Source organism: Prunus mume, linkage group LG4 (genome assembly GCF_029339155.1).
Source record: "Prunus mume cultivar Tortuosa linkage group LG4, ASM2933915v1, whole genome shotgun sequence".
NCBI lineage: Eukaryota > Viridiplantae > Streptophyta > Magnoliopsida > Rosales > Rosaceae > Prunus > Prunus mume.
The window spans coordinates 13,716,078-13,740,643 of NC_142701.1; the positions used below are offsets into that span (position 1 = coordinate 13,716,078).

At 38.1% G+C, this 24,566-nt stretch overlaps 3 protein-coding genes across 5 annotated transcripts; 1 reads left to right on the forward strand and 2 right to left on the reverse strand.

Moving 5' to 3' along the window:
* Positions 1-222: 222 nt before the first annotated feature.
* On the reverse strand, positions 223-3,726 carry LOC103327593 (protein CORTICAL MICROTUBULE DISORDERING 1). 3 transcript variants are annotated; one of them, XM_089050775.1, is made up of 5 exons: positions 3,571-3,726; positions 2,462-3,269; positions 1,636-1,872; positions 1,166-1,257; positions 223-1,073 (listed from the first exon to the last, which is right to left on the reverse strand). In XM_089050775.1, exons 2-5 carry the CDS (start codon positions 3,101-3,103, stop codon positions 449-451), a joined length of 1,596 nt encoding a protein of 531 aa, XP_088906901.1. In that variant the 5' UTR covers positions 3,104-3,269; positions 3,571-3,726; the 3' UTR covers positions 223-448. The 3 variants fall into 3 exon arrangements, with proteins under 3 accessions (XP_088906901.1, XP_008228154.2, XP_088906902.1); XM_008229932.2 differs by having other exon boundaries at positions 2,462-3,149; positions 3,571-3,711; XM_089050776.1 differs by having other exon boundaries at positions 2,462-3,164; positions 3,571-3,700.
* A 743-nt stretch (positions 3,727-4,469) lies between these two features.
* On the reverse strand, positions 4,470-10,691 carry LOC103327759 (ABC transporter B family member 19-like). Its single transcript, XM_008230128.3, has 9 exons — positions 9,392-10,691; positions 9,144-9,198; positions 8,805-8,980; positions 8,505-8,669; positions 8,102-8,397; positions 7,657-7,973; positions 7,330-7,553; positions 5,116-7,011; positions 4,470-5,014 (listed from the first exon to the last, which is right to left on the reverse strand). Exons 1-9 carry the CDS (start codon positions 10,457-10,459, stop codon positions 4,670-4,672), a joined length of 4,542 nt encoding a protein of 1,513 aa, XP_008228350.3. The 5' UTR covers positions 10,460-10,691; the 3' UTR covers positions 4,470-4,669.
* Positions 10,692-17,098: 6,407 nt separating this feature from the next.
* Positions 17,099-22,202, forward strand: LOC103327591 (110 kDa U5 small nuclear ribonucleoprotein component CLO). The gene is made up of 10 exons (XM_008229930.2): positions 17,099-18,147; positions 18,346-18,414; positions 18,542-19,735; positions 19,873-19,971; positions 20,054-20,212; positions 20,419-20,504; positions 20,584-20,782; positions 21,167-21,277; positions 21,391-21,597; positions 21,803-22,202. The coding sequence occupies exons 1-10, from the start codon at positions 17,404-17,406 to the stop codon at positions 21,899-21,901; spliced, it is 2,967 nt and encodes a 988-aa protein (XP_008228152.2). The 5' UTR covers positions 17,099-17,403; the 3' UTR covers positions 21,902-22,202.
* The last annotated feature ends 2,364 nt before the right edge of the window (positions 22,203-24,566 follow it).

Here is a 24,566-nt window from a genome sequence, read left to right on the forward strand (position 1 = left end):
TTTTGCATGTGCTCTAGCTCTCCAGCTTGGACTCTCTCCCTTTCAGGCACAAGATTGAAGGCAATGATAAAGGTCAGTTTCTTTGTAGCTCATACTGTAACTCATTTAACCGACGGTAATGTCGATCGAGCTGATTCTACTTCTGCAATGCTGCTCCCCTAAGATCATCTAAGTGCTACACAGTCTTGCCACTTTTCACTGAACCAGATGATCATTCACAAATTGAGTACAAAATCTCATCAGTTTATTTTGATGCAGACCTTCAATTGCCTTATTATTTTTATACACAATGAACATCCATAAATAATTTCATCATCCACAAGTTAAATGACAATGCTTGGCTCAAATCACCTTAGTTGGAAATCAACACCACCTTAAATTAAATGTAATAAGTTATTCAAATATACTAGAGGCCAATCAAAATTCTAAAATCACCCTTTTGGCTGGATCAACCACGGTCAGATCTGTTTTCTAGAGCTGAAGCAGCAGACTCCACATGAACAAGTAAACAAGCATATACTTTTTGTTTTAACCTGTCAACATTCTCCACCAATCCATTGTTCCCTGAGCTTATATTGTTCTTCATTTTATCCAACCACTCATTTGCTTTCTTAAGCTGTGATAATGTCACAGCAATATGATTGTCTGGGTCATTGCGTCGCCCGGCACTGTCCTTACCTTTCTTCTCTTGGGGTTTCAGATGAAAGCCAGTATCCAATGCTTCCTCCAAGAATTTCAAAAACCAAGATCTTGTTTCATTTATGAGAATTTCTTTCAGCTCTGCTATCTCTTTTGCACTATCTCCTTTAGCCCATTCTAGTTTTTCTGCTCCACTTAACTCAGCAGGGGCCTTTGGAGACTTCAATGTACTTTTACCATGAATTAGACCTGTCCTTTTGCTTAACTTTTCAACATCTGGAGGCATTAATTGTTTTGTAGTTAAAGGAATTGAATTATCCTTCAATGCAGCTGCAATGTTTGGTTGGTCAATGAGCTGGTGGAGTATGAAAAACTTGTTGAGAGGAAGGTGGGGATTGTCTGGTGAGGCAGATGAACATAGATCGGCAAACATGCTGAAAGAAAAGATTTAAGAAATAAGTTTCACAGAATGTGATTATAGATGTAAGATATTGACATGGATTCTTTTAATAGATATTATAGTTACCTGAGACATTTGACAAGAGTTGCAGCTGTAGATGCTTCTTTTTGAGCTTCTGCTGCTACCAAAGAAGCTAAATTTCTCCTCCTGAGCATTCCCTTGTAAAATTTTAACGAAAGATAAGAAAGAAGTGTCACATTGCAACAGTATAATGGATGCGAGAATTAGTGAGATTTTTCTATTCAAGATACTGTTGCCTAGCTAACATCAATCTAATTCAATGAAAATGCCTTTTAGTTTTTATTGTTGCCTTCAATTGAATGCATGCTCAATTGGTCATGATCTGAGTATGAACTCAACAAAGTACTGATATCTGTTCAGAATTTAGCATTATCAAAATAATACAGTTGTTCAACAAAAATGCCAAACTCTTTTCCATATTGGCTGTTTGGACTGATGGAACAGTAGCCATAACTTAAGTTTCGGACATGTTAAACTGAAAAGGAAAGAAATGCGAAGGAAACAAGGAAAGGTACCTTTCCAAGCTTCAAAAAGTTAGCCGGCAGACAAGCCCACAAAACAGCCTCTGGTGACTGGCTTTTATCTTTTCGGCTTGACAAACAATTAGAGTTCATGTTTTCATGTTTGTTTGAAGTTCGTTTTGCAGAAGTGCTTCTATAAGGCGCAGCAGTCTCCTTGGTGTTAGATACGACTGAGTCCAGCTTTGATGAAAGTGCACCAGGTCGATTATGGGAAGGAGTTATTGAGCGTGCCTGTAACACTAGAACAAATGATCATGTTACAAAACTGTTCTTTGATTACATAAAAGAGAACCATCTACTTATTTGTTTGTTTCAAATAAAAGGATTATATTCTCAGTTGCATCATTTGATGTAGGGATCCAGGAAAAGGTTCTAAAGATCCAAGAAAAATTTGTGTACTGCACAATAACTTTGTTCCAATTTATTGAATCTTGTTCTTGTTGTATGTTTAGTGTGTTAAGATTTCAGAGGGACGGACCATTGGCCCACCACTAACAACATCGATATTATTCCCAACTTAACCACCTATTTAGCAAGTGTAGGGTTTTATACAAAAGGCCTCAATGTTATTAGGAGTGGAACCATTTATTATATGGGACTTTCTATTTTGTTAAGTTTTCGATGTGGGACTCGTGTATTCTTCAACAATGTATTGCCTAACACTCCTATATGTGTAACATTGCCTGAATGCTTTAGGACTTGAAACAGAGAAAAAGCAACAATCTCATTTGCTTTTATTTTGTCATCACTATGGCATCTAATTTAAACAGATAATCCTACCCGTCTTAAAAATGGAAATTATGTTTAGCGCAAATCGTACCTGACCATTATGCTCTTGCTGCTTGCCTTTTAACATGGAAACCTTCTTAGCACCACTCTCATTGTCATGGTTCTTCCCACCTCCATTAGAATCTGGCCCGCTAGCTTTTGAATTTGATGTCAAAACACCTTGCATATACCTAGATGCAACAGCTGCCTTTTCCTCTTTAATAACAAACGTTTGTCTTGAGTTTTCATCTTTTGCGTCGAAGGACTCCCTCGATTTCAAACTATTGCTGCCTTGCTGATCAGCTTGAACTGGACTCTCTGATGGCTCTAACATTTGCATCAAATCCTTTGGGTTCCCCACGAAAGGGTGTCGTCCTGGAACTGGTCTGACCCCAATAAGTATAGGAACTGGTGTTCCTGCCTCCATTCTATCAACATAGAAAAACTGACCAAGCTGCAACTTGTTATTCAATATAATCTCATTGTCTTCCTTGGACAGTGAGACATAAGTGGAATGAGAAGAATCCGACACTTTTATGAAGAAGCCTTGGTTTGGCCACAGCTCTGAGCCATTTAAGGCAGGCACAATGCTGATCACTTGAAGCAGGACAGATCGATATTCTCCACGAACCTTTACGTTGGAGTTAATGCTCTGAAGGAGCTTTAGTAGAACTCCTGGTGTAAGGGAGGCCATTGCTTTTTCTTCTTGTTCTGGTAAATCCAAATTTGAGAAAGTCTACCTGGATGATGATGCACTGGAATTCATTTCATGGTACTATTCACTTCAGATACCGTTTTGCTAAGCAAAAACCATATCCATATGCAGCAAGAATCACAGACAGGCAACCTATAATAAAGTCCTGCAATTTTTCTTTTTTATTGGTTTTTGGCAACACAATGTCTTAACAAGAAAAGGCATTGAAAAGACACAAACTAATGAACATTGCATATTAAAACTCAAACAAAAAGAATCAAGAAAACAAAAATTCTGAGGTAAATTTCATTGAAGAAAACTAAGCTAGCACCAGTCACAATATTATGAAATTCTTGCTTTTCTGAAGAAATTGTGTAAGCTGTATAAGCTGTATGCATCAAAATGATGGAAATTATGCAATAACATGAATGACTAGACATGCTAAGAATTAGAGAGATGGTGAATACCTGGTGAAATATGGAGCACAAAGATCCAATAAGGTTGAACTAGAAAGATAGAACAAGGTGGGGAAGGAATCTTGCAGAGAGATGAAGCATAGAATACAACTTGAGAACCAAACAGTGTTTGATAAGTGGCGGCATTTGGCTTGACCAAAAGAACATCTTTAAGCCTTAGCTTTGCATGAAAGGCACGTAACCATCAGCTTCTCTTGGCTTCAAAGCCAAGTGACAATGCATACATGTGAGAATTTTATGGCCTTTTTATGTGATGTGCAATGATTATAAAAGGGGCTACTCACCATTAATTGAGATTATTGTGATTGATCAACCTTTTTTCTTATAATTTGCTTCTTCGTAATTAGGTCGTGGGTCTCTTTGTGGATACTTAAGGACCTTTCCAATGTTTTGATCAGAAATTGTACTTCAATCGAGCAGCCTCCTAAAAGGAATTGACCAGAATTTGTAAATGTGAATCATATTAAACGCAATACTCATTAGGCATACTTAATTTGGGTAAACGTAAGGCATCTCTTAATCAAGGACATTAACAAGTGGAATATCACATTCAACTTATCAGTTGGTTCTACTTCGCTAGAATAGATTCTAGGAGTAAATCCCATACCTGTGTGTTTGTGAAAATCAAAGGTTCAAGACTAAGAAAAGAGAGTTACCCTTATTGTGTAACTCAAAATACATCTCATTCGGCAAGAGTACTTGTATCTCAAGTGATTAAAAGCATTCACTCTTGCACTCGAGGTAATGTGATTGATTCCCCCCTCTTGTATAAAAATAATAATTTTGGCAAAAAAAAAAATATATACCTTTGTCATTTGGTTTACCAACTAGCCCAAACAAGCAAAGAATAAAATGCTTTGCAAAGTCAAAACTCACCATTTCGATGTATGTTGGTACATCAATTCCAATCTCTAATATCACAAAATAATGTAAGGGGACCAAACGATATTAAAATGGACTCTTCTCTATAACTACAAGCAACTGCTAATTGATTTCCCCCATCGGAAAATCAAAGGGCAAGCCAACAATTTTCTTTACATACAATTTGAATCTAAGATCTAGCAACTTTAATAGGTACATATTTATATGATTAAAATGCATTGGCTTCAGTTTCTGCACGCACCAAGCTAGCATACACACCATTGAGATGAGAAGCCATAAGTGCATCATGGCTCCCATATTCTGTGATGGCACCATTGCTCATAACTGCTATCATATCAGCCTCTCTGATCGTCGAAAGCCGGTGAGCCACTATGATGGTTGTAGCCCTTTTGGAAATCTTCCTAAGTGCATCTTGTATGTGTCTCTCTGATTCCAAATCCAATGCACTACTTGCTTCATCTAGCAGCAATACCTTTGATCTCTTCAGTATAGCCCTTGCTATCGCAATCCTTTGTTTCTGGCCCCCTGATAGCTGGGCTCCACTCTCACCAACCTATATATGATAGGAAAAATATTAGAAAAAGAAACAACAACAACAAATGGTCAAATGAAGATGAACAATTTGGGTGATACATATGCATCATAGAACAATACCTGAGTTTCATAGCCTTGAGGGAGGCTACTGATGAAATTGTGAATATAAGCTTCCCTTGCAGCATCTTCTATTTCAGCCCATGAAGCATTTGGGTTACCAAAAGCAATGTTCTCTCTTATAGTGCCGGAAAACAATGTAGGCTCTTGACCCACTAGGGCTATCTGCTTTCTCAACCACTTCACGTTAATATCTCTCAAATCCACTCCTCCCATCATCACCTTCCCTTGAATTGGATCATAAAACCTTTGTATTAACCATATAACTGTTGATTTTCCTGACCCACTTCCACCCGCCAATGCCACAGTGCTACCACCTTTGATCTTCAAACAAAAGTCACTCAACACAGTCACATCTGGCCTAGATGGGTATGCAAATGTGACCATTTTGAACTGAATATCCAATGGTTTCGACCGGTCGAGTTTCTTATCTTTGTCTCTGTTGCTACTGCCAATTAATGGCCTACGTGAAATGATATCAAAAACTGCTGGAATTGCTGTTGCAGCCATGGATGTGTCTGGTGCAAGACCGGCTAATTGTCCAACAGAAAATGAACTCAAAACAAGAATGAGAAAAATTTTGTATACCTCACCGAAGTTTGCTTTGCCTTCTTTGATAAGGTAAGCACCAAACAACAGAGTTACGGTGTATGCTCCATACATAACACCTTGAGAGAACCCCAGTGCTAGGCCCATGATTTGTGACCTTCTCACTGATTTGCTCTTTGGACCTGATAAAGCTTTTTCAAAGGACTCAACCAACTGCTCTTGAGCAGAAAATGTTGTGACTGTCCTTATGTTTGAAACTGCACCAGAGGCGATATTGCTAGCTTTGGCATAAGCTTCATTGTCAAGTTTTGGTCCTAAATTTATAATCAAGCTTAAGTAACTTGCACCAAGAGTCAAAGGAGTGAGAGCAGCAGCCAAAATAGCTAGCCTCCACTCAAGGTAAACACATAGACCAAGTCCCACCATACCTGAACTCAAACCCATTAACAAGACTGATAATCGATCAATGTGGACTGATCGAAAACTGACAGAATCAATTGAGAGCCGTGAGACCAGTACTGCTTTGGAGTTTTCTTCAGAATCAAACCAACCAGGTTCTTGTTTTAGTATGGAACGAAATAGGAGATTTCTCACTCTCATTGTGAGTTTTGTTCCAGCCCAGCCACACAAGCCTTGCTGTCCTGTCATAAAGACTATGTTCCCAAAGCCAAGTCCAACAAGTACTAAACAAAGGGGTTCAATGTTTCTTTTAATATTGGATGGGTCTTTACCAAAATATATTTCAAGGGCTACGCCGAGAAGAAAAGGAAAAATAGACAAAATTGCACCTGCATGCATACCCAAGATTAATCCAAATAAAAGCATTGGAAGCTCTGGTCTCAGTAACAACCATATATCTGAAAGTCGAACTTTTCTTGGTTTTGGTTTTTGGACCTCTTTCTCCTCTATTTGGGTTTTCCCTTGGGTACGGTTTGATCTTGACGCATCATGAATTGATTTATCAGGCACCAAAAGCTGAGTGCCTTTTTCAGTATCATTTTGCTTTGACAAAGGTTTTGTTACTCCATCAGCAGCAAGCTCAACAAGGCTATAGTAGGCCCCAGCTTTTTCCATGAGCTGGCGGTGATTGCCAATCTCAATGACAGAGCCAGAGTCAAGAACAACAATGGTATGAGAATTTCTTACTGTTGATAGCCTGTGAGCAATTACAATCGCCGTTCGGCCTGAGGAGATCTTGTCAATAGCCTGTTGGACTACAGACTCAGATTCAGGGTCTAAGGCACTGGTAGGTTCATCCAAGAGAAGGATTCTAGGGTCTTTGATCATAGCTCGAGCCAATGCGATTCTTTGTTTCTGACCTCCTGAAAGAAGTGCTCCTCTGTCTCCAACCTGCCAAATGACATTTGAAATGAATAAGCATTAGACCATGAGTACATAATCATTGATGTAAACATTTACATGTGTGTGCGCACGTGTATAAACGTCCTCCTGCCAGACAAGCCGGTACATTTTTTTCCCTCTGTCAGTCTGGATCACTAATTAGGTGAATTCTTGTTTGAATGTATGGTCCAAATTCACAGTTTGGAAAGATAGCATGCTAGATATCTGGCAAAAGAACGTTGGCATGCATATTCTAAACACTACTCCCGTCAGTATACTAAGGATCTCCCCATCAAGAGAACAGTAAGAATGCTTTTGTAACTGAACCTGAGTTTCGTAGCCTTGTGGAAGGCCAGAGATGAAGCTGTGAGCATTGGCAGCAATGCAGGCAGAAATTGCTTCCTTCTTGGTGGCATTCTCCTTTCCCATCAATACATTTTCTAATATGCTTGTGGCAAAGAGCACTGGCTCCTGGCCAACCATACCTATCTGATCTCTTAGCCACTTGACCTGCAGCGTCCTTAAATCATGACCATCTAATGTAACAATACCTGCAAAACAAACATTTGAAAACAAAATTAGAGCAGGAACTCAAGTTATTCCAACTTATCATAAATTGCCTTTTTATAATGTTAAACCATAAGCTTATGATACCTTGGTTAGGGTCATAGAACCTCTCTATAAGAGCAAAAATGGTGGACTTTCCACCTCCGCTAGAACCAACAAGTGCTAGTGTCTTTGAAGATGGAATAACCAGATTAAGAGAATGAAGAATTGGAGCATTAAGACGAGACGGGTATGAGAAAGAAACGCCTTTAAATTCAATCCTTCCTCGAGCCTTTGGCAGGGTCCTGCCTACTGAGCTGTAGGGATCTATCTCTGGAACTCTATCTATAATTTCAAAAACCCGGCTTGCTGCTACCGTGCCTTGTGAAAACTGAGCAAAGTATGACAGTGACAATGCCAAGCCCCTATGAAAATTTAGTCACATGTAAAATGTGTCAAGAAGATAGACAAGGTCATGTACAATTAGTTTCATGTATCTCTTTGCACAAAAATTTCTGAAATTTCTTAACCACCACAAAGACAAGCTCATTACCTTCCCCCAACATTGACACCAAAGAAACAAGCAATGGCATCGCCTCCAGCTATCTCTCCCCTTGCAACCAAAACACCACCATACCAGAAAGCCAATGCCCACGTTGAATAAGTAACCAGATAGATAACTCCCACTCCTGCACCCTTAGCAAAGCCAATCCTTGCTCCCAAAGGCACCAAATCGGCCAATAAATTAGCGTATCTTTCAGCCAAATTATCCTCCGCAACAAAGGAAAATACGGTTCTGATTGAACTGATAGCTTGCTCAGCTACACTACCGGCCTTCCTGTAAGAAACCTTTGAAAAATGCACCAGAAAAGAATAAAAAAGATGCTAATGTGTTGATAAAAATTAAGATCAAGTTTATAATATGCTTGGTTATGTCATTCTTTATTTGTTTTTACCTCTTCTTTTGTAGTTAGGCCAACATAAACAGCCTTGTATGCAATACCACAGAACATCATCAGTGGTATGACTGAGAAGACTACTAGAGATAATTTCCTTGACCTTATAAATCCAACTGCGTATCCACATATGAAAGTGCATATGTGGTGAATGAAATGTGCCATCTGCAGTTACATAGAAAGCTCAAAATGTATCAATGCTAGCTGATTCTCAATATACAAGAACAGAACAATAAAGACTATTTGTTACGTAATCGTAAAATTTTATTCAAGGCAAATTTATAAAAGAAAATAGTAGACCTTCTCTCCCAAAACTTCTTGAATTTGAGCAACATCACTGGAAATTCCGTGCATAATATCACCGGCAGCGACTGCTGTATCGAAAAAGCTTATGTCTTGCCGTAGAACTGCTCTTAGATATTCTCTTCTCATTCTTTGAGCAGATCTCTCTCCCACCATTCTCCAGCAAGTGATCTCTGCAATTTAGTGATAAAAAAAAATACTGTTGGTATGTATTCATATGGGCTTTGACAAAATTCCATATGTTACAAACATCTAGACACAAAGGAAAACCAAAATAATTCAAAAGGAAACAAAGAGGAAAAAGGAAATGTTCATCATGATGTATGCCCATCTTACCCATGTATGCTCCAACTACCACTATTGCAGCTAGTCCAGCCATGTACAGGCATATCTGAAATTAGATTCAAAAGAAAATTAGCTTCCATTATTAATCCAAACCAAATATAACCTACAGTAAATATTCAAAAACCATGGTAAGAAAAAGCTTACCAACAGTGAAGAAAATGTCATAATCTAAACATAGAAAATAAAACATATGAGCATGATTTATCTTTTCTTGTGTAAAAATATCTTTACATACATACCATCTCTACATCCTTCATCATCAGAGTCTTGTCAGCGTATGTTGATTCTTTAGCAATCTTGTTCACAAACTGTCCAAAAAGAAGAGAGTACCAAGGAAGAGACCCTCCATTGATGAGAGCACCCACACAACCCAAAAAAACAAGAACCAAATCCCATTTTGTTGAATACTTGAACAAGCTAAGCAACCCTACTTGCTTTGGTGGCACTGCATCCTCCTCATCCTCACCATCCTCATCAAAAACAGAACCTTGATCACTATCACCGTACCGGTCATCCCCATCGTTACGACGATTAGTAACCGTTGATTGCCATGCATGATCATCATAACCATGCTGATGATGATCCTGCCCTGCATGTGACAACCCATGACCATAGCCACCATGTTCTATAATTTTTGATGTGCCATAAAAATGACCACCTGCGTCATGACCCAAATTATGTGACAACCCATGACCCAAAACTTCAGATTTATCATCATCATCATAATGACCAAGCGCATCTCTTTTAGCCAAAGGACCACTATAATTCCCACTTCCCAGCTCCTTAATCTTCTCCAATTTTGGGGACTTTTTATAATTAGCATTGTAATTACTCTTCCCAAAAACCAAAGAACTCTCACTGTTATTATAGTTATTATAGTTATTGCCATCTCTAGGAGGAGCAACATAGCTTCGAAGCTCCAGCCTGCCATCAGGGGTAGAATCGTAATTTGGGTTATTTTGGGCAGAGCTTCTAAACCCAGTAGTGGTTCTTGAGAGGTAGTAGTAATTGGCTGAGCGGCGAACTATTTGGGCCTCTGTGGAGGTGCTGGTGGCAGCCCATGGGCTCAGAGCTGAGCCCAAGTTTCGAGTGTCACTCCACCCAGTGGGCTCAAACTGCCACGAAATCTCGCTCTGCCACGACACGTCGTTGTCCGCCGCAAACGGCGTCGTTGGGCGGGACCTCCGGCTGTTGGGTGTTCGGTTTTGAGTTGACCGGGAGTAGGAGCTGACGGGCGTGGGGTGACGTGGATGGCGGTGGCTGGAGGAGGACTGTTCAAATTCAAAGGAGGAGTCTATGCCAGCCATGATTGTGGGAGTGTTTGGTTGGAGGGAAAATTATGTGGGAAAGTGTGGGAAAGTGAGGGGGAAAGGAAGGAAAATGAAAAGAAGAGTTTTCTCCCAACCTTGTGGGTATTGTTGCTTGCCAGTTGGAGGAATTTTGTAAATGGTGAGTAGGAGGGAGGCTTTAGCTATTTGTGCAAGGATGGTGGCTGTTGTCCAGATGTGTCTTGTTGGTTTTTATTAAGCAGTCAAAGACTTCGTTGAATCCGTCTGTTTTTCAGTGAAATCAATATGCTATTGTTCATCTTATATGGACCAATATTTAAATTCTTGTAAAGATAGATCACTATTTTCCATTGTTTTCTAGTTTTAAAGTTAAAAAATTTACAGCGCATGTTAATGGTTTATTTATTAAAAATTTACGGCGTGTCAATGATTTCTAGAATTTAGTGACACACAGTTTTTACTTGATTATTTTATTATAATTCTGAGTTCAAATTTTATGAACGACGAAGTATTTCGATCAACTGTTAATTAACACATTGGCATAAATGAAATGTCATGTAGAAATCCTGTAATCTACTCTTCTTTTGTTGAGGAAAACATCATAGCATATCTAGGTTGGAATGAACTAGTCTCAATAACATGAAATCAAAGTACAAAAATGCATGCATTACTGTGCTGCTCTATCAAAAAATATTTCCCAGTTGATTTTCTTTTCTTTCTTTTAACCAATCATTTTGGATTTTATATCTGTCCTTTACATATATAACAACTTGTACGATTATAATAGGACAAGCACTTCGTTCGGATCTAGCTAAGAAAACACATCATCTATTATGTCATGGAGCCTCATTTCGTACTTGAAAACATCATGCAGGCCAAATCCAGGCCGGCTGATATATTAAGGAGGTTATTAAGTGACTAATATTTATTTATTGACTTTTAGGAAAACCCTAATGACATGCATTGTCTGTTGTAATCTGACTGACGTTCTTGGTCGGTTGCTTTGTTGATGTTTTCTCAACTGCAAACAAAGCTACAAACCGAAGAGTCTTTCTTTGGTTCCCTCTTTCACATGTCATCAATCTCAACTTGTAACAAAGTTCCTCCTCCAACTGTCATTAGCTCATGATTTACAAATTGTTATTTCCATTGTTGGTCGGTTTCTGAATGAATCCCATCACTACCAGCCGAACCTCTGTTTTGATCGGCTAATTGGGTTTAACCCAGTGAAAAATAACCTTGACTTGCAAACTAGAGATCTCAAATTCAATTCGAACCTTGGCACATTGTGTGTAAGAAAATCTCTATGCATAATCCTACACACACAAAACTATTAAATAGAGAGGATTCGGACTTAGGGTCTCGGATTTAACAGCTAGAGCCACAATCTCCCACTAAATATTCTAAATCTTAGAACCTCAAAAATATTTATAAACATAACTTGAGCAGCAATATCATCCAATATTGGTTTCTTTTAGCAGATATTAATTGCATATAAGTTGCTAGCTTTCAAATCTGAGATCATCCCATAATTAAAGTTTAAAGTTTAGGGCTTCTCCAATATAGATCCTTCCATTTTCTATTTCCTAGACATATACCCATCACTCTATAAATTTATGTGTAAAACCCAATTTGAAATTTAAATGACCAGTAGGATATAAGAGGTCTTAGTATTTCTATGTTTTTACATCATTGCCACTAAACTTCATATTTTATTTATAATTTATTTCAAGCATTTCATTAACTGCCATAATTGTAATTAATATACTCCCTATTAATAGCATATCAATCACCCCATTTCTTTTAGTTGTCATTCCCTCTCACATCTCGCCCCCTAAAATTGCAAACAAAAAAAAAAATCTGTAAATTACATATCCAATAATGTACCTATGAAAAATATAATATAAATATTGTTTGGGCCAAAAATTGACACATCCAGTGAAAAGATGGAAGCCCAAAAAAGAAGTAAGGCTCATCAAAGCAAACAAAGTGATTTGGGCCTCCAATATAAAAGGAAGAGGAGCCAGTAGGAACAATCCCGTGGCAACCTCTGGGATAAAAAGTCAGCAATGGCAACCTCGGGATGAAAAAGTCAGCAATGGCAATGCCATAGAAGAAGTGATTGAAGGGCTCGTGACATCAAGTTGATTCAAGAATGAAGATTAAATCCCCTTATATATGTATATTGAGATTTTTTCTGTCTTTTCGAGAAAGTAATTCTCCCAAGGAGATAAGCAATTACAATCTCGAGAGTGATAAGCAGGAAAGCGAGCTGTCCAGAACTGCCTTTGAAAAGATAATTCAAATAACTATAATAGGCAGTATATGCTAGCTGGAGACAAGTAGAGTCGCCCTACAAAGGTAAAATGACAGTGGAGCAATAGGTAGACGGCGCAACAACACAAAAATGGTCGTGTCTGACAAGCTATTATTCGGCATAATCACAACACTCTTCTTAAACTGTCAACAATGGTGATTGTAACAAAGTTGAGATATACATCACCCAAAGGCCAACTACACGAACAAGAAAAAGAATGCCTCTGGAACTACCAAAATCACGATTACATTACCCCAAAATAGCTGATCTGACTCATTGTTCCATAGAATATACACCATATTTCAACACAACTACGTATACATCACTCCCCTTGCTTCAAAATGATGAGAGTGAGAAGAATGACCGCGGAGCTGCAACGCAGAACCATGAGCATATCATTGTCAGAAAGATTCTAAGCAAATTCCATGAACAGACATAAGCATTTCCTTCTTGAAATCCCAAAAGACTCTGGCACATGGCCAAAAGAAATATTCTATGTACGTATGCATTTTGAAATTTTTAAACTATATTCATTTAAACTTTTTATTATAAAATCCTTTTATACATGAAACACCACATATAAGATAAGTATATTCATTGGAGCTTGACAATTGTAGTATTCCATTTGTGTAGAGCAAGACTAACATATTGAATCCAAGTAGCACAAACTACTTTGATTCATAATGAACAAATAGTATAGATCATTGTGTGTGTGTATATATAAGGGAGTTTTAGTTTTAAAACACAATATAGTTTACTAATTTGGAAGATAGGAATACAATTTCATTTAATTAGCATAAGGCTAAAGACCAAAATGTAGTACCTAATTTTACAAAAATATCATTAAAAAAAATCAAAATTACACACAATATGCCGCTCCTTCTAAGGCAAGCATACTATGCCACCTGTCCACATCCAGCTAACTGCCACCACCGACGCCTGCCACCTGCCACGACCCAGGTGCCGACCACCTGCCACCACCACCACTGCCGGCCACCCTTCGCCAGGAGCCATTGCCCATTGCCGGCTGACACCGCTGCAGGAGACCAACTATGTTGCCCTTTATTCACCTTAAAAAAAAAAATAAAAAGATTTTGTGTCATTGAAGGGACTCAAACCTTCATGAAGAGCTCACTCACAAACCACTACACTAAACTTGATTTTGTAATATTTATTCAGTTATAAAATATTTATATAAACAATCAACAGTTTTTTAAAGAAAAAAATCATTTCAACACATATTCACACAAAAACTGCAAATAAAAACATAAACTGCAACAAAAATACAATGTAGATATCAGTTATGTAAAACAAAAACAAAAACAAAAATAGTAACAAAAACAAAAATTAATTGTATAGAAGCAAAATGGAGGAACCAAGATGAAAGTACTAAAACGGAAACTGCAATGCAGAAACAAAAACTGCAATGTAAAGCGAAAGCAGTAATGCATAAACGAAAGCGCAATACAAAAATGGAAACTGCAATTCTGAGTTTGGGGGAAAATGCTCAGTTCTAGAGTTAAACAAAACAAAGCAATATTTTTTATTTATTCAAGACATGTTGGGAGAGGGGGAATCAGAATGAAGACCACCTAGAATGTAAAATAGGTTATTTATGTTTCTATTTTCTGCATTGCAGGTTCTGTTTTCTACAATGCAGTTTCCGTTTTATGCAATGCAATTTATGTTTTCTGCAATGCAGTTTCTATTTTTTGCCCTGTAGTTTCCGTTTTCTACAAAAAGCAAAAGGAGATATATACATACGAAAGCATCAGTTGGCTCGTGATTTTGAAATAAAGAGCAAAAAGAGATATATGCAGACGAAATGCAAGATACCTCCATATAGTAAACAGCTACATAATCCAATTTCCGCAAAATTAGCCAACAGGGTAGTTAATACATAGCAATATATATCATCATATTGATGAAAACCATATGAATTCCACATTTACAATAGGTATTTAAATGAACTGAAATTAATACAAAATTTGACTCAACTAAGCCTTATACCAAATTATCCATCATTTCCTTCTCTACCAATTTCTCAGCAATCAATCTATAGAGAGAGAGAGAGAGAGAGAGAGAGCAAACTTACAAGGTGATCATCTCTTCTGTTGCCCACCCAACACCTCATCTGAGTAACCTCTACTCTTCAAATTGGTGAGGTTGAAGGCCAAGGAAAGAGCAAAAATCCAATTGTAATTAAATGGAAACTGCATCCGAAACTGCAATGTAGTTTGTGCAAAACTACAATGTAATTGGTCATGTCAACTCAGTATATAAAGCTCAAATAGATCCCCCACCAGACATTAAAGTAACTGTAAAACCCAAGAGATTGGTTTTCAATTCCACAGTTAAGACAATCTCCTTCACGGTAGCAGTTTCCACCTACCAAGTGAACACAATATACTTTTTCGGAAGCCTGACTTGGAGTGATGAGATACATGTTGTGACAAGTCCCATATCAATGAGAACATAGATCGTACAATCTTATACTGTTGACAATTGAAAATAGATCATACTCATCCAGTAAAATTGACTACATACTAATAAGCTCATTTCTCCGGAGACAATGTCTGCCTCCTTTTCTTTTGTTAGCGTAATTTTGTTAGTCATATAATGCACAGTTGAAAAGAATATATAAGAGTCTGCTTGATGAACAAGGAAAGTAGACAAGGAATTTGATTCTCATTTGTGAGTGCACTGAAGAACAGAAAACCAGGTGCTTTGGTGGGAAAATTGATATGGCATCATTTTTTTTGCAGGTTAAAAAATATATTAAAAGGCACATCAAATGAATAAAAGATGAAAAATATTCATGCTTTTTTGCAGGTCCTAAAATATTATGCTTGGCCATGGCATGCAAATCACACCAAGCTTTTGTGCCCTACTTTTCAAGTTGACAATACAAAAGGCTGGGGAAGTAGATAAAGCAAAATATAATATTTTCTACCCAAAATGATGTCCTCACATGAATTGAGGGAGAAAAAAGATTTTCAACTTTTCACATGTCCATTAGGACCAATAGATTATGATTTACAGATGCTGGGATGGCTGGCTTTTTAAAGTTTACACAGTACATGCAGAAAATCTCCGGAGTTTTCTTCCAGTTTTTTTATGAATTCCAATACGAGAAGAAACTGGACATGTGCAAGAAAAAAAAACTCTCTTGAGCTAGAAGACCTTGGACTCACCGGTGAATGTCGAAGGGATGAGCCGCGAGTCAAGCAGCTTGAGAATTCTGGGCCTCCTCTTCGGCCAAATCCAAAACAAAATTCAATTTCTATGTATTAAAACCAAAACAGAAATATTGTTTGTCTCAAATACTAATTAGCAAGGATAATTATGTCCAATACCTTTTCTTATATATTATAGGATCGGATCGGATGACACAAGTTAAAACACACTTTTAAAATAAAAAATGAAACATGTTACAAAACTAAGGGAACTGACTTGAGAGAAAATTTAGAGGAAGACAATGGCTCAAGAGCTCAACCATAGCTTCTTCTCTTCTCTTGTATATTTGTCATTCATCTTTGATGCCTATTTATAGGCATAGGAAGTTCATAGTTTACTACCATAAGTGGTGGGTTCCATTCAATCAAATTGGTAAGTTACAACAAAACAAACTTTTTATTTATTTATTGATATACCAAAGCCCCAACGCCTTTTAATATTTTCATTGTATTATTTATATATATAATTAAAAAAGAAAACATGTTTTGGGTAGAACATGTTTTAATGTTAATTTATATATATTTTTAAAAACAATTTAAACAATTTATATATAATAATAATAATAATATTGTTGGGCTGGAAACAAAGCCCAATGGGCGGATAGACGTAAATGGGTCCAATAAAATGTTGCCTCCCTTCTCTTTTAAAAACAGAAGGGAAAAGAAAAAGGCTCTCTTTTCTTTTTCATCAGAAAGAACTTCAGAAGAAGCCCGCAGAACCAGAAAAAGACCCCGCACTTATACTTCTGCTTCAGCTAAAGTAAGCTCTCTCTCTCTCTATCTCTCTCTCTCTCTCATAATTTTCTGATTATTGTTGTTATAATATTTTGCGGTTTGTTATTTGAATAACCTTTTGTGCCTGTTAGCTGTTTGTGAGAAGTTCTCTGATGTAATTTTCTTTATGGGTTTTGGCTTGATGTAATTTTCTAATGATCTGGGTTCCCCCACTGTGTCATAAAAAAAAATAAAAAAATTAGAGAATGGAGACATCAGGTTTCGAAATCCTGACCTCATCCCTTAAAAGCCCACAACTTACCACTAGACCGCCAAGATTCCTTGTGCTATGTTGAAATAATGATCTTATTTAATACTAGCCATTCCAGATATAAAAAATGTAAAACTAACCCTAAACATCTTGCGCCGTCTCCATCCTCTCTTATTTTCTTCTTTCCTTCTATCGCTCTCCGTCAAGTATCTTCAGAGATTTCATTCTCTACTTGTTTTCCATCTCCCATTTTCTCAATTACAGTCTGTAGAGTTTCTGTTGGGATTTTGCCCTAGAACCCTAGAACTCAGTTATCTTCGTTCCAACTTCAATTCTATTGCTTTATCCTTCTATTCTCTGATTTTAGTGGGTGGATTGGTGCTGAGTGAACTAATCACTTGTATAAAATAGCAGATTAGATAATATGGATGACAGTCTGTACGACGAGTTCGGGAACTATATAGGGCCTGAAATTGAGTCTGACCAAGAAAGTGATAGAGAGGATGAAGATGGAGAGCTTCCAGATAGGCAAGACGATGGGGCTGCGTCAGATGGCGATGATGCAGCAGCGGCTTCCAATGGGTGGCTAGCTGCTACCTCCGATGATGTTGATATGGACAATCAGGTTGTTCTTGCTGAGGACAAAAAGTATTATCCTACTGCGGAAGAGGTTTATGGGGAAGATGTTGAGACTTTGGTCATGGACGAAGATGCACAACCCCTAGAACAGCCCATTATCAAGCCTGTTAGGAATGTCAAGTTTGAGGTTGGCGTCAAGGATTCTTCCACCTACGTGTCTAACCAATTCCTTTTGGGTCTCATGTCAAACCCTTCTCTTGTTCGGAATGTTGCTCTTGTGGGGCACTTGCAGCACGGAAAGACGATATTCATGGATATGTTGGTGGAGCAGACACACCATATGTCCACTTTCGATTCAAATAGTGATAAGCACATGAGGTACACGGATACAAGGATTGATGAGCAAGAGAGAAGGATATCTATTAAAGCAGTTCCTATGTCCCTTGTACTTGAGGATAGCAAGTCTAAATCGTACTTGTGTAACATCATGGATACACCTGGTCATGTCAATTTCTCTGATGAAATGACTGCTGCCCTCAGGCTTGCTGATGGTGCTGTCTTAATTGTGGATGCCGCTGAAGGAATGATGGTAAGCAACTCATCTGTAGTTTTCTATAGATTATGTGAACGAGAGTCCTTGATTATGGTATAGTTTTCTATTTTTTCAATTTAAGTTCTGTCATGAACATGATATAGCTGTCACATGTCACTGCCTCATCTGTGGAAGAACATCTGAACAGGTAGGATATACTGCTTACTTAAAAAAGTTTATGATTTTGATGAACAGGTAAATACCGAGAGGGCTATACGCCATGCAATCCAAGATCGCCTACCAATTGTGGTTGTAATCAACAAGGTATAATTTTTCCATATTCTAGAGCTGCTTTAGTTCTCAATTTTATTTCCATTTGGTCAGAATATGAAGTTGCGCACTTCCATTAACTGTACTGGTATTCTTACAAACATGAATTTTCATGTGAAAGGTTGACAGGTTGATAACAGAACTTAAATTGCCCCCAAGGGATGCTTACTTCAAGCTAAGGCATACTTTGGAAGTCATTAATAACCACATAACTGCTGCCTCTTCAACTGCTGGCAATGTGCAAATTATTGATCCTTTGGCAGGAAATGTTTGCTTTGCAAGTGCTACCGCAGGATGGTCATTCACGTTGCAATCATTTGCAAAGCTATATATTAAACTTCATGGTGTCGACCTTGATGCAGATAAGCTTGCTTCTCGTCTCTGGGGAGATATGTACTATCATAGGGGTGACAGGACTTTCAGGAGAAAACCCCCCGTTGATGGAGGAGAAAGATCATTTGTCGAGTTTGTGCTTGAACCCCTGTATAAAATTTATAGCCAGGTAATTGGAGAACATAAAAAGAGTGTGGAGGCAACTCTTGCAGAATTTGGTGTCACCCTTAGCAATGCAGCTTATAAATTGAATGTTAGACCTCTGCTGAGGTTGGCTTGTAGCTCAGTTTTCGGATCTGCCTCAGGCTTCACTGATATGCTGGTTCAACATATTCCTTCCCCTAAAGATGCCGCAACTAGGAAAGTTGACCACATATATACGGGACCAAAAGACTCTTTGATTTACAAGGCCATGAAAAATTGTGAACCTGATGGTCCTTTAATGGTCAATGTAACCAAATTGTATCCCAAGTCCGACTGTAGTGTGTTTGATGCATTTGGTAGAGTTTATAGTGGCAAGATTCAGACAGGGCAGACTGTACGCGTATTGGGAGAAGGCTATTCACCAGAGGATGAGGAAGACATGACAGTCAAAGAGGTGACAAAATTATGGCTTTATCAAGCTCGAGATAGGATACCCATAGCTGAGGCTCCTCCTGGTACTTGGGTTCTTATTGAAGGTGTAGATGCTTCTATTATGAAAACTGCCACCCTCTGTAATGAGTATTATGATGAGGATGCTTACATATTCCGTCCTCTTCAGTTCAATACGTTGCCAGTTGTGAAGACGGCAACTGAGCCTCTAAATCCAAGTGAGTTGCCAAAAATGGTGGAGGGTCTTAGAAAGATCAGCAAGAGTTATCCACTTGCAATCACTAAAGTTGAGGAGTCTGGGGAGCACACAATCTTAGGTACAGGAGAACTGTATTTGGATTCAATAATGAAGGACCTTAGAGAGCTCTATTCTGAAGTAGAAGTTAAGGTATTTGTTGCTCACACTTCTCATATTTTATTCACTTTTATTATGTACCTTTTCCACCTCTTAAAGATGTCAAAATTTTATTTTCTTCTTTTGTTGATGGATGTTCTTTTGTTTTGTATGTTTCACTTACAACGTAGGTTGCGGATCCTGTTGTTTCGTTTTGTGAAACAGTGGTGGAGTCCTCATCAATGAAATGTTTTGCTGAAACACCCAACAAGAAGAATAAAATAACTATGGTAAGAAGCAACTTCATTTCCAGAACTTTTATGAGATACTTTTTCAAATTATGATCACCTAAAAGCCGTTATCCATATGTAGATTGCAGAGCCGTTGGAGAGAGGACTTGCGGAGGACATTGAGAATGGTGTTGTAAGCATTGATTGGTCTCGGAAGGATATAGGCAATTTCTTCCAGACTAGATATGAGTGGGATGTTCTCGCTGCACGGTCCATATGGGCATTTGGCCCTGATAAGCAGGTAATTCACCCGTTAAGCAGCATGTAGCATTATTATGTTTACAAAGTTTTTTTGTCCTTTGTACCTTTTTAATCCTAACATAAACTTTATGCATCTTCTATACATACTTTCCTTTATTCATTACCCTTTCTCCTTCCTTTCCTTGAATTCTAGTTATACATTCCATGCCTTGCATGCTTTTGTTTGACACAAGGGTATATGTGCAGGGACCTAACATTCTATTAGACGATACACTTTCAACTGAAGTTGACAAAAGCTTGCTGAATGCTGTGAAGGATTCAATTGTTCAGGGGTATTTGAAATGAATTCTTGTTCTTTTGCCCTATATTGTTGTTTCAGTTTATTGCTTACCATAATGTTATGGGGGACAGGTTTCAGTGGGGTGCTCGAGAAGGACCCCTTTGTGATGAACCCATCAGAAATGTGAAGTTCAAAATAGTGGATGCAAGGATTGCACAAGAGCCATTGCATCGTGGATCTGGTCAGATCATTCCCACATCTCGTCGTGTGGCCTATTCATCATTCTTAATGGCAACCCCGCGGCTTATGGAGCCAGTATATTATGTGGAGGTAAATTCTTCCTTTTTGGTTTATATCACAATGAGATTTATTTTCAAGGAAGGTTATATTCAAGTATTTATTTCTTTTGATGTAAATGAGGACCAAGATGGTGGTTAAGGTGAAAAGTGTGGACATTAAAGCTGAACAAGCTGCTCACTTTTAGTTGCAATCTTTGTTGTTATGCTCTCTTATTTATTTATATTTTTGTGTTACCAAGCATAGGTGAAACGAAACAAATTATTTCTCAAAGCTACAAAAATGATCTATTTATTTGATTTTCCTTTTAAATAGAGTTCCCGAGGAACTTAGATTGCTTAATATGAATATAATGTCACTTCAATGACGGGAGCTTTACTTTGATTTTCTGATTGATTTTTGATGCTGTTGTTTCAGATACAAACACCAATCGACTGTATTTCTGCTATCTACACTGTTCTATCTCGCAGGCGTGGACATGTTACGGCTGATGTTCCTCAACCTGGGACCCCTGCTTATATTGTTAAGGTTTGTTGGCTCAGCTTTGTTTATGTAGAGTTCCAATTTCATTCTGTTGGTTCTTCATTTTATCATGAGGGAGGAGACTATTGCTGACGAGTGTTTCAATTGGATAAATTCAGGCATTTTTACCAGTTATTGAATCTTTCGGGTTTGAAACGGACTTGAGGTACCACACCCAAGGACAGGCATTTTGCCTATCAGTCTTTGATCACTGGGCTATAGTTCCGGGGGATCCTCTTGACAAGAGTATCGTTCTGCGACCCCTGGAACCTGCCCCAATTCAACACCTAGCCCGCGAATTCATGGTGAAAACCAGACGCAGGAAGGTAAAAGCATTCCGTCATCTCTCTCTCTCTCTCTCTCTCTCTCTCTCTCTCTCTCTCTCTCGGTATCTTTCTGGCAAAGTTTGAGGAATGCTAAAATTTCCCTTAGTTGTACTTTTGCTATTGGAAATCACGAAATGCGGAAGAAAGCCATAACTAGGCATAAATTTGCTGATTTAAATTTTCTTTATTTTGTTGCCAATGGCAGGGAATGAGTGAGGATGTGAGCATCAACAAATTTTTCGATGAGGCCATGATGGTGGAACTGGCTCAGCAAGCAGCGGATCTTCATCAGCAAATGATATGATGGCGGCGGCTTCATAGTATCCAAAGTTTAGGGAGGAGATTGTAGGCAAATTTAGTATGTGATGAAAACCGGTAGAAGTATTGTGATGTTGAGCTTAGAATTGGAATCCACGTGACAAAAACGAAATGGAAATAGGCGGATGCTAGAGTAATATTTTTCTGTTGTAACTTTCGGGTGTCCTACTGTGACTGTTGTATCCAAATAATTTTTGGTATCCTTCTTATAATTCCATACAGAAACCAAAAAACCAGTAACATTACAGTGAGATTGTTCTTCTCTGTAATCCAAGAGGTTTCGATCATGCTGCTTGCTAATTATTTTTTTCAATTTAGAATTCAATTGAGAAATGTTTGGTTAATTTCAATGTGCCATGTTGACATCACAGATGGATGCTCCTGCTTGATCTTGCATTTCTTTCTGCCTATTCGATTGGAATGTACTTTTCAGGGCATGTCGGTGATCGGATTGATTTGAGGTTGTTTCTTGTGTTTGGGATGATGTCTAGTGGCATATTAACTATATTCTTTGTTTGATGTTGGTTTGATGTTCATTTGTTGGGGTACTTAATGGCTGTTCAAGTTCTTTGTGGGTTGGATAGTCAATTGGGTGGCCTTGTGTGGTGGGAAACTGGTTTGAGAAAGAAAAGAAGGGGTTGATCATGGGGATCTGGACTTCACATACCTCAGTTGGAAAAGTAGATTTCATTCAGGGAGGGGTTATTGGTGGACTCATTTGTGCATGTTTGTAGCTCATTCATTCAAGAAGCGAAATTAACTGTTCCAGCATGTGAAATTCAAGTTGCATGCTGCAGAGGTAGACCATGAAGAAACAAATGTTTGATGCTTTTCAGCAGCCAAATAAAAAGCATTTTATGCGTCGCTATTTCAAAAACTAGTAGCAGAAAACTCCACAGAGGCCAACAATTCCGATCATCAAGGGCAAAGGAACGCACACTCAGTTTTAGAGCGAAGCGATGCTTGAACCTTTGACTTTGGATAACAATTAAAGTATTACAAGGCATGGAAGTGGTTCTGACAAATAAATGCAAGTACACTACACATCTGCATATACCTTGAAAAACAAAGGTACAATAACAGAACAGCCTCTTCACAAAATCAGACCTGCCTGGCTACCTCAGTTATACAACACATTCCTTTCCTCGAAGAAGATTTAAACTCCATTGTCTGCCAATAGGGTACAAGTAGTTATTCCAAAGTGTGATGATACAAATGTCTTCTTTATCGTTCCATCTTCTCTGGAACAGATTGGAGCACCAGATACAGAAGGAAGCAAAGCAGCAGTCCCTTTCTGAGTGTTACCGGTTCGAACCTTTGCCCATCAGGGGAACATCAACTAATAAACAAGTAATTCTATCCTTCTAAGAAGAATTTGAGATTCTGAAGTCCCTCAGCAGAAATGCTTCGTCTGACTCTAGACCTCTCTACCACCACATGCGGAGGTGGCTCCAAGTGGAACCTCACCATAACTAGTGTCAAATTATCGCTTGCTCCACGCTTTATTGCCTCCTCTATTATTTCCTTGCAGCACAATTTCACATCATTTAGACCACTATTTCACATCATTATTTCCACTCTCCTGACCGAAGGGAAGGGAAAAAGTTCAGCAGGCTCTGTTTTCTGTCTACAACCACTGTATCCTCTCACATAAGCTTTCGAGCTAAAAGACCAACAACATGATGGAACTTGAATCAGAATATGACGCATTTCAAGTGAACAGGTCAAGGACTCAAGCAAGTAAATTAGGCATTTTTTTTTTCTTCCAAGTATAATATCAACATTCAACACTCTCCTTGGAAAAAAATGTTCTCCAGCCAGAGAATGAAACTCAAATCAATCACAAAAGTTACATTGCATCGGAACATCAGCATCATTGGCTTTCCCAAAAAATTGTGAGATGTGAAAAACTGTGTAATGTTTGTGAAATATCAAAATCAGTCAACACAAATAAAATGTAATTCAAGACAAAGAACTCAAGGAGCAGAAAATAAAAGAAGAGATCCACTACAACACAATCCAATCAAAACAAACCCTTGAAAAACAAGAACGTTGGTTGAGAAAAACATAAAGAGCAAAAACTGGACCAAGACAATTACACACGTAAAAGCTAATTAAAGAACAATCATAAAAGAAAAACATATCACAAAGAAAGACCAGCAAAAGAAAGTTTCTGTCAATCATCAATCACAATAAGAAAACAAAGACCCAGAAGTCAATTTTAACCGAATGATCCTGAAAAACTAAGCAGTCAAAGAAGAAGAATTTTTACTTGAAATGAGTTTCACATGGTTTTCTGCAGACTGGAGCTCATCAAAAGGAGTTTCCTTGTCCAAATTCTCCGTCTGGTTGTGCAAGATTTCACATTGCAAAGGCCACTGCTTGTTATTGTTGTTGGTATTGATGTTATTATTCTCCATGTTCCCCATTTCTTGACCAAGCTGTTCTCCGTCTATCAAGCACATGCTTATGATGAAAATGATAATGGCGGTGCTATTTTTAGTGCTCAGTTTCTTAGCGAGTCGCTGAGGGAATCGGAAAGTAGTAGAAGAAGCAGAGAAAATGAAATATAAATTTGTGGTGAGAAGATTCTGAAAATATTTGAGTGGAAATGAGGGCCTCTGTTTATTGGAGTAGTATTCTGAGAGAGA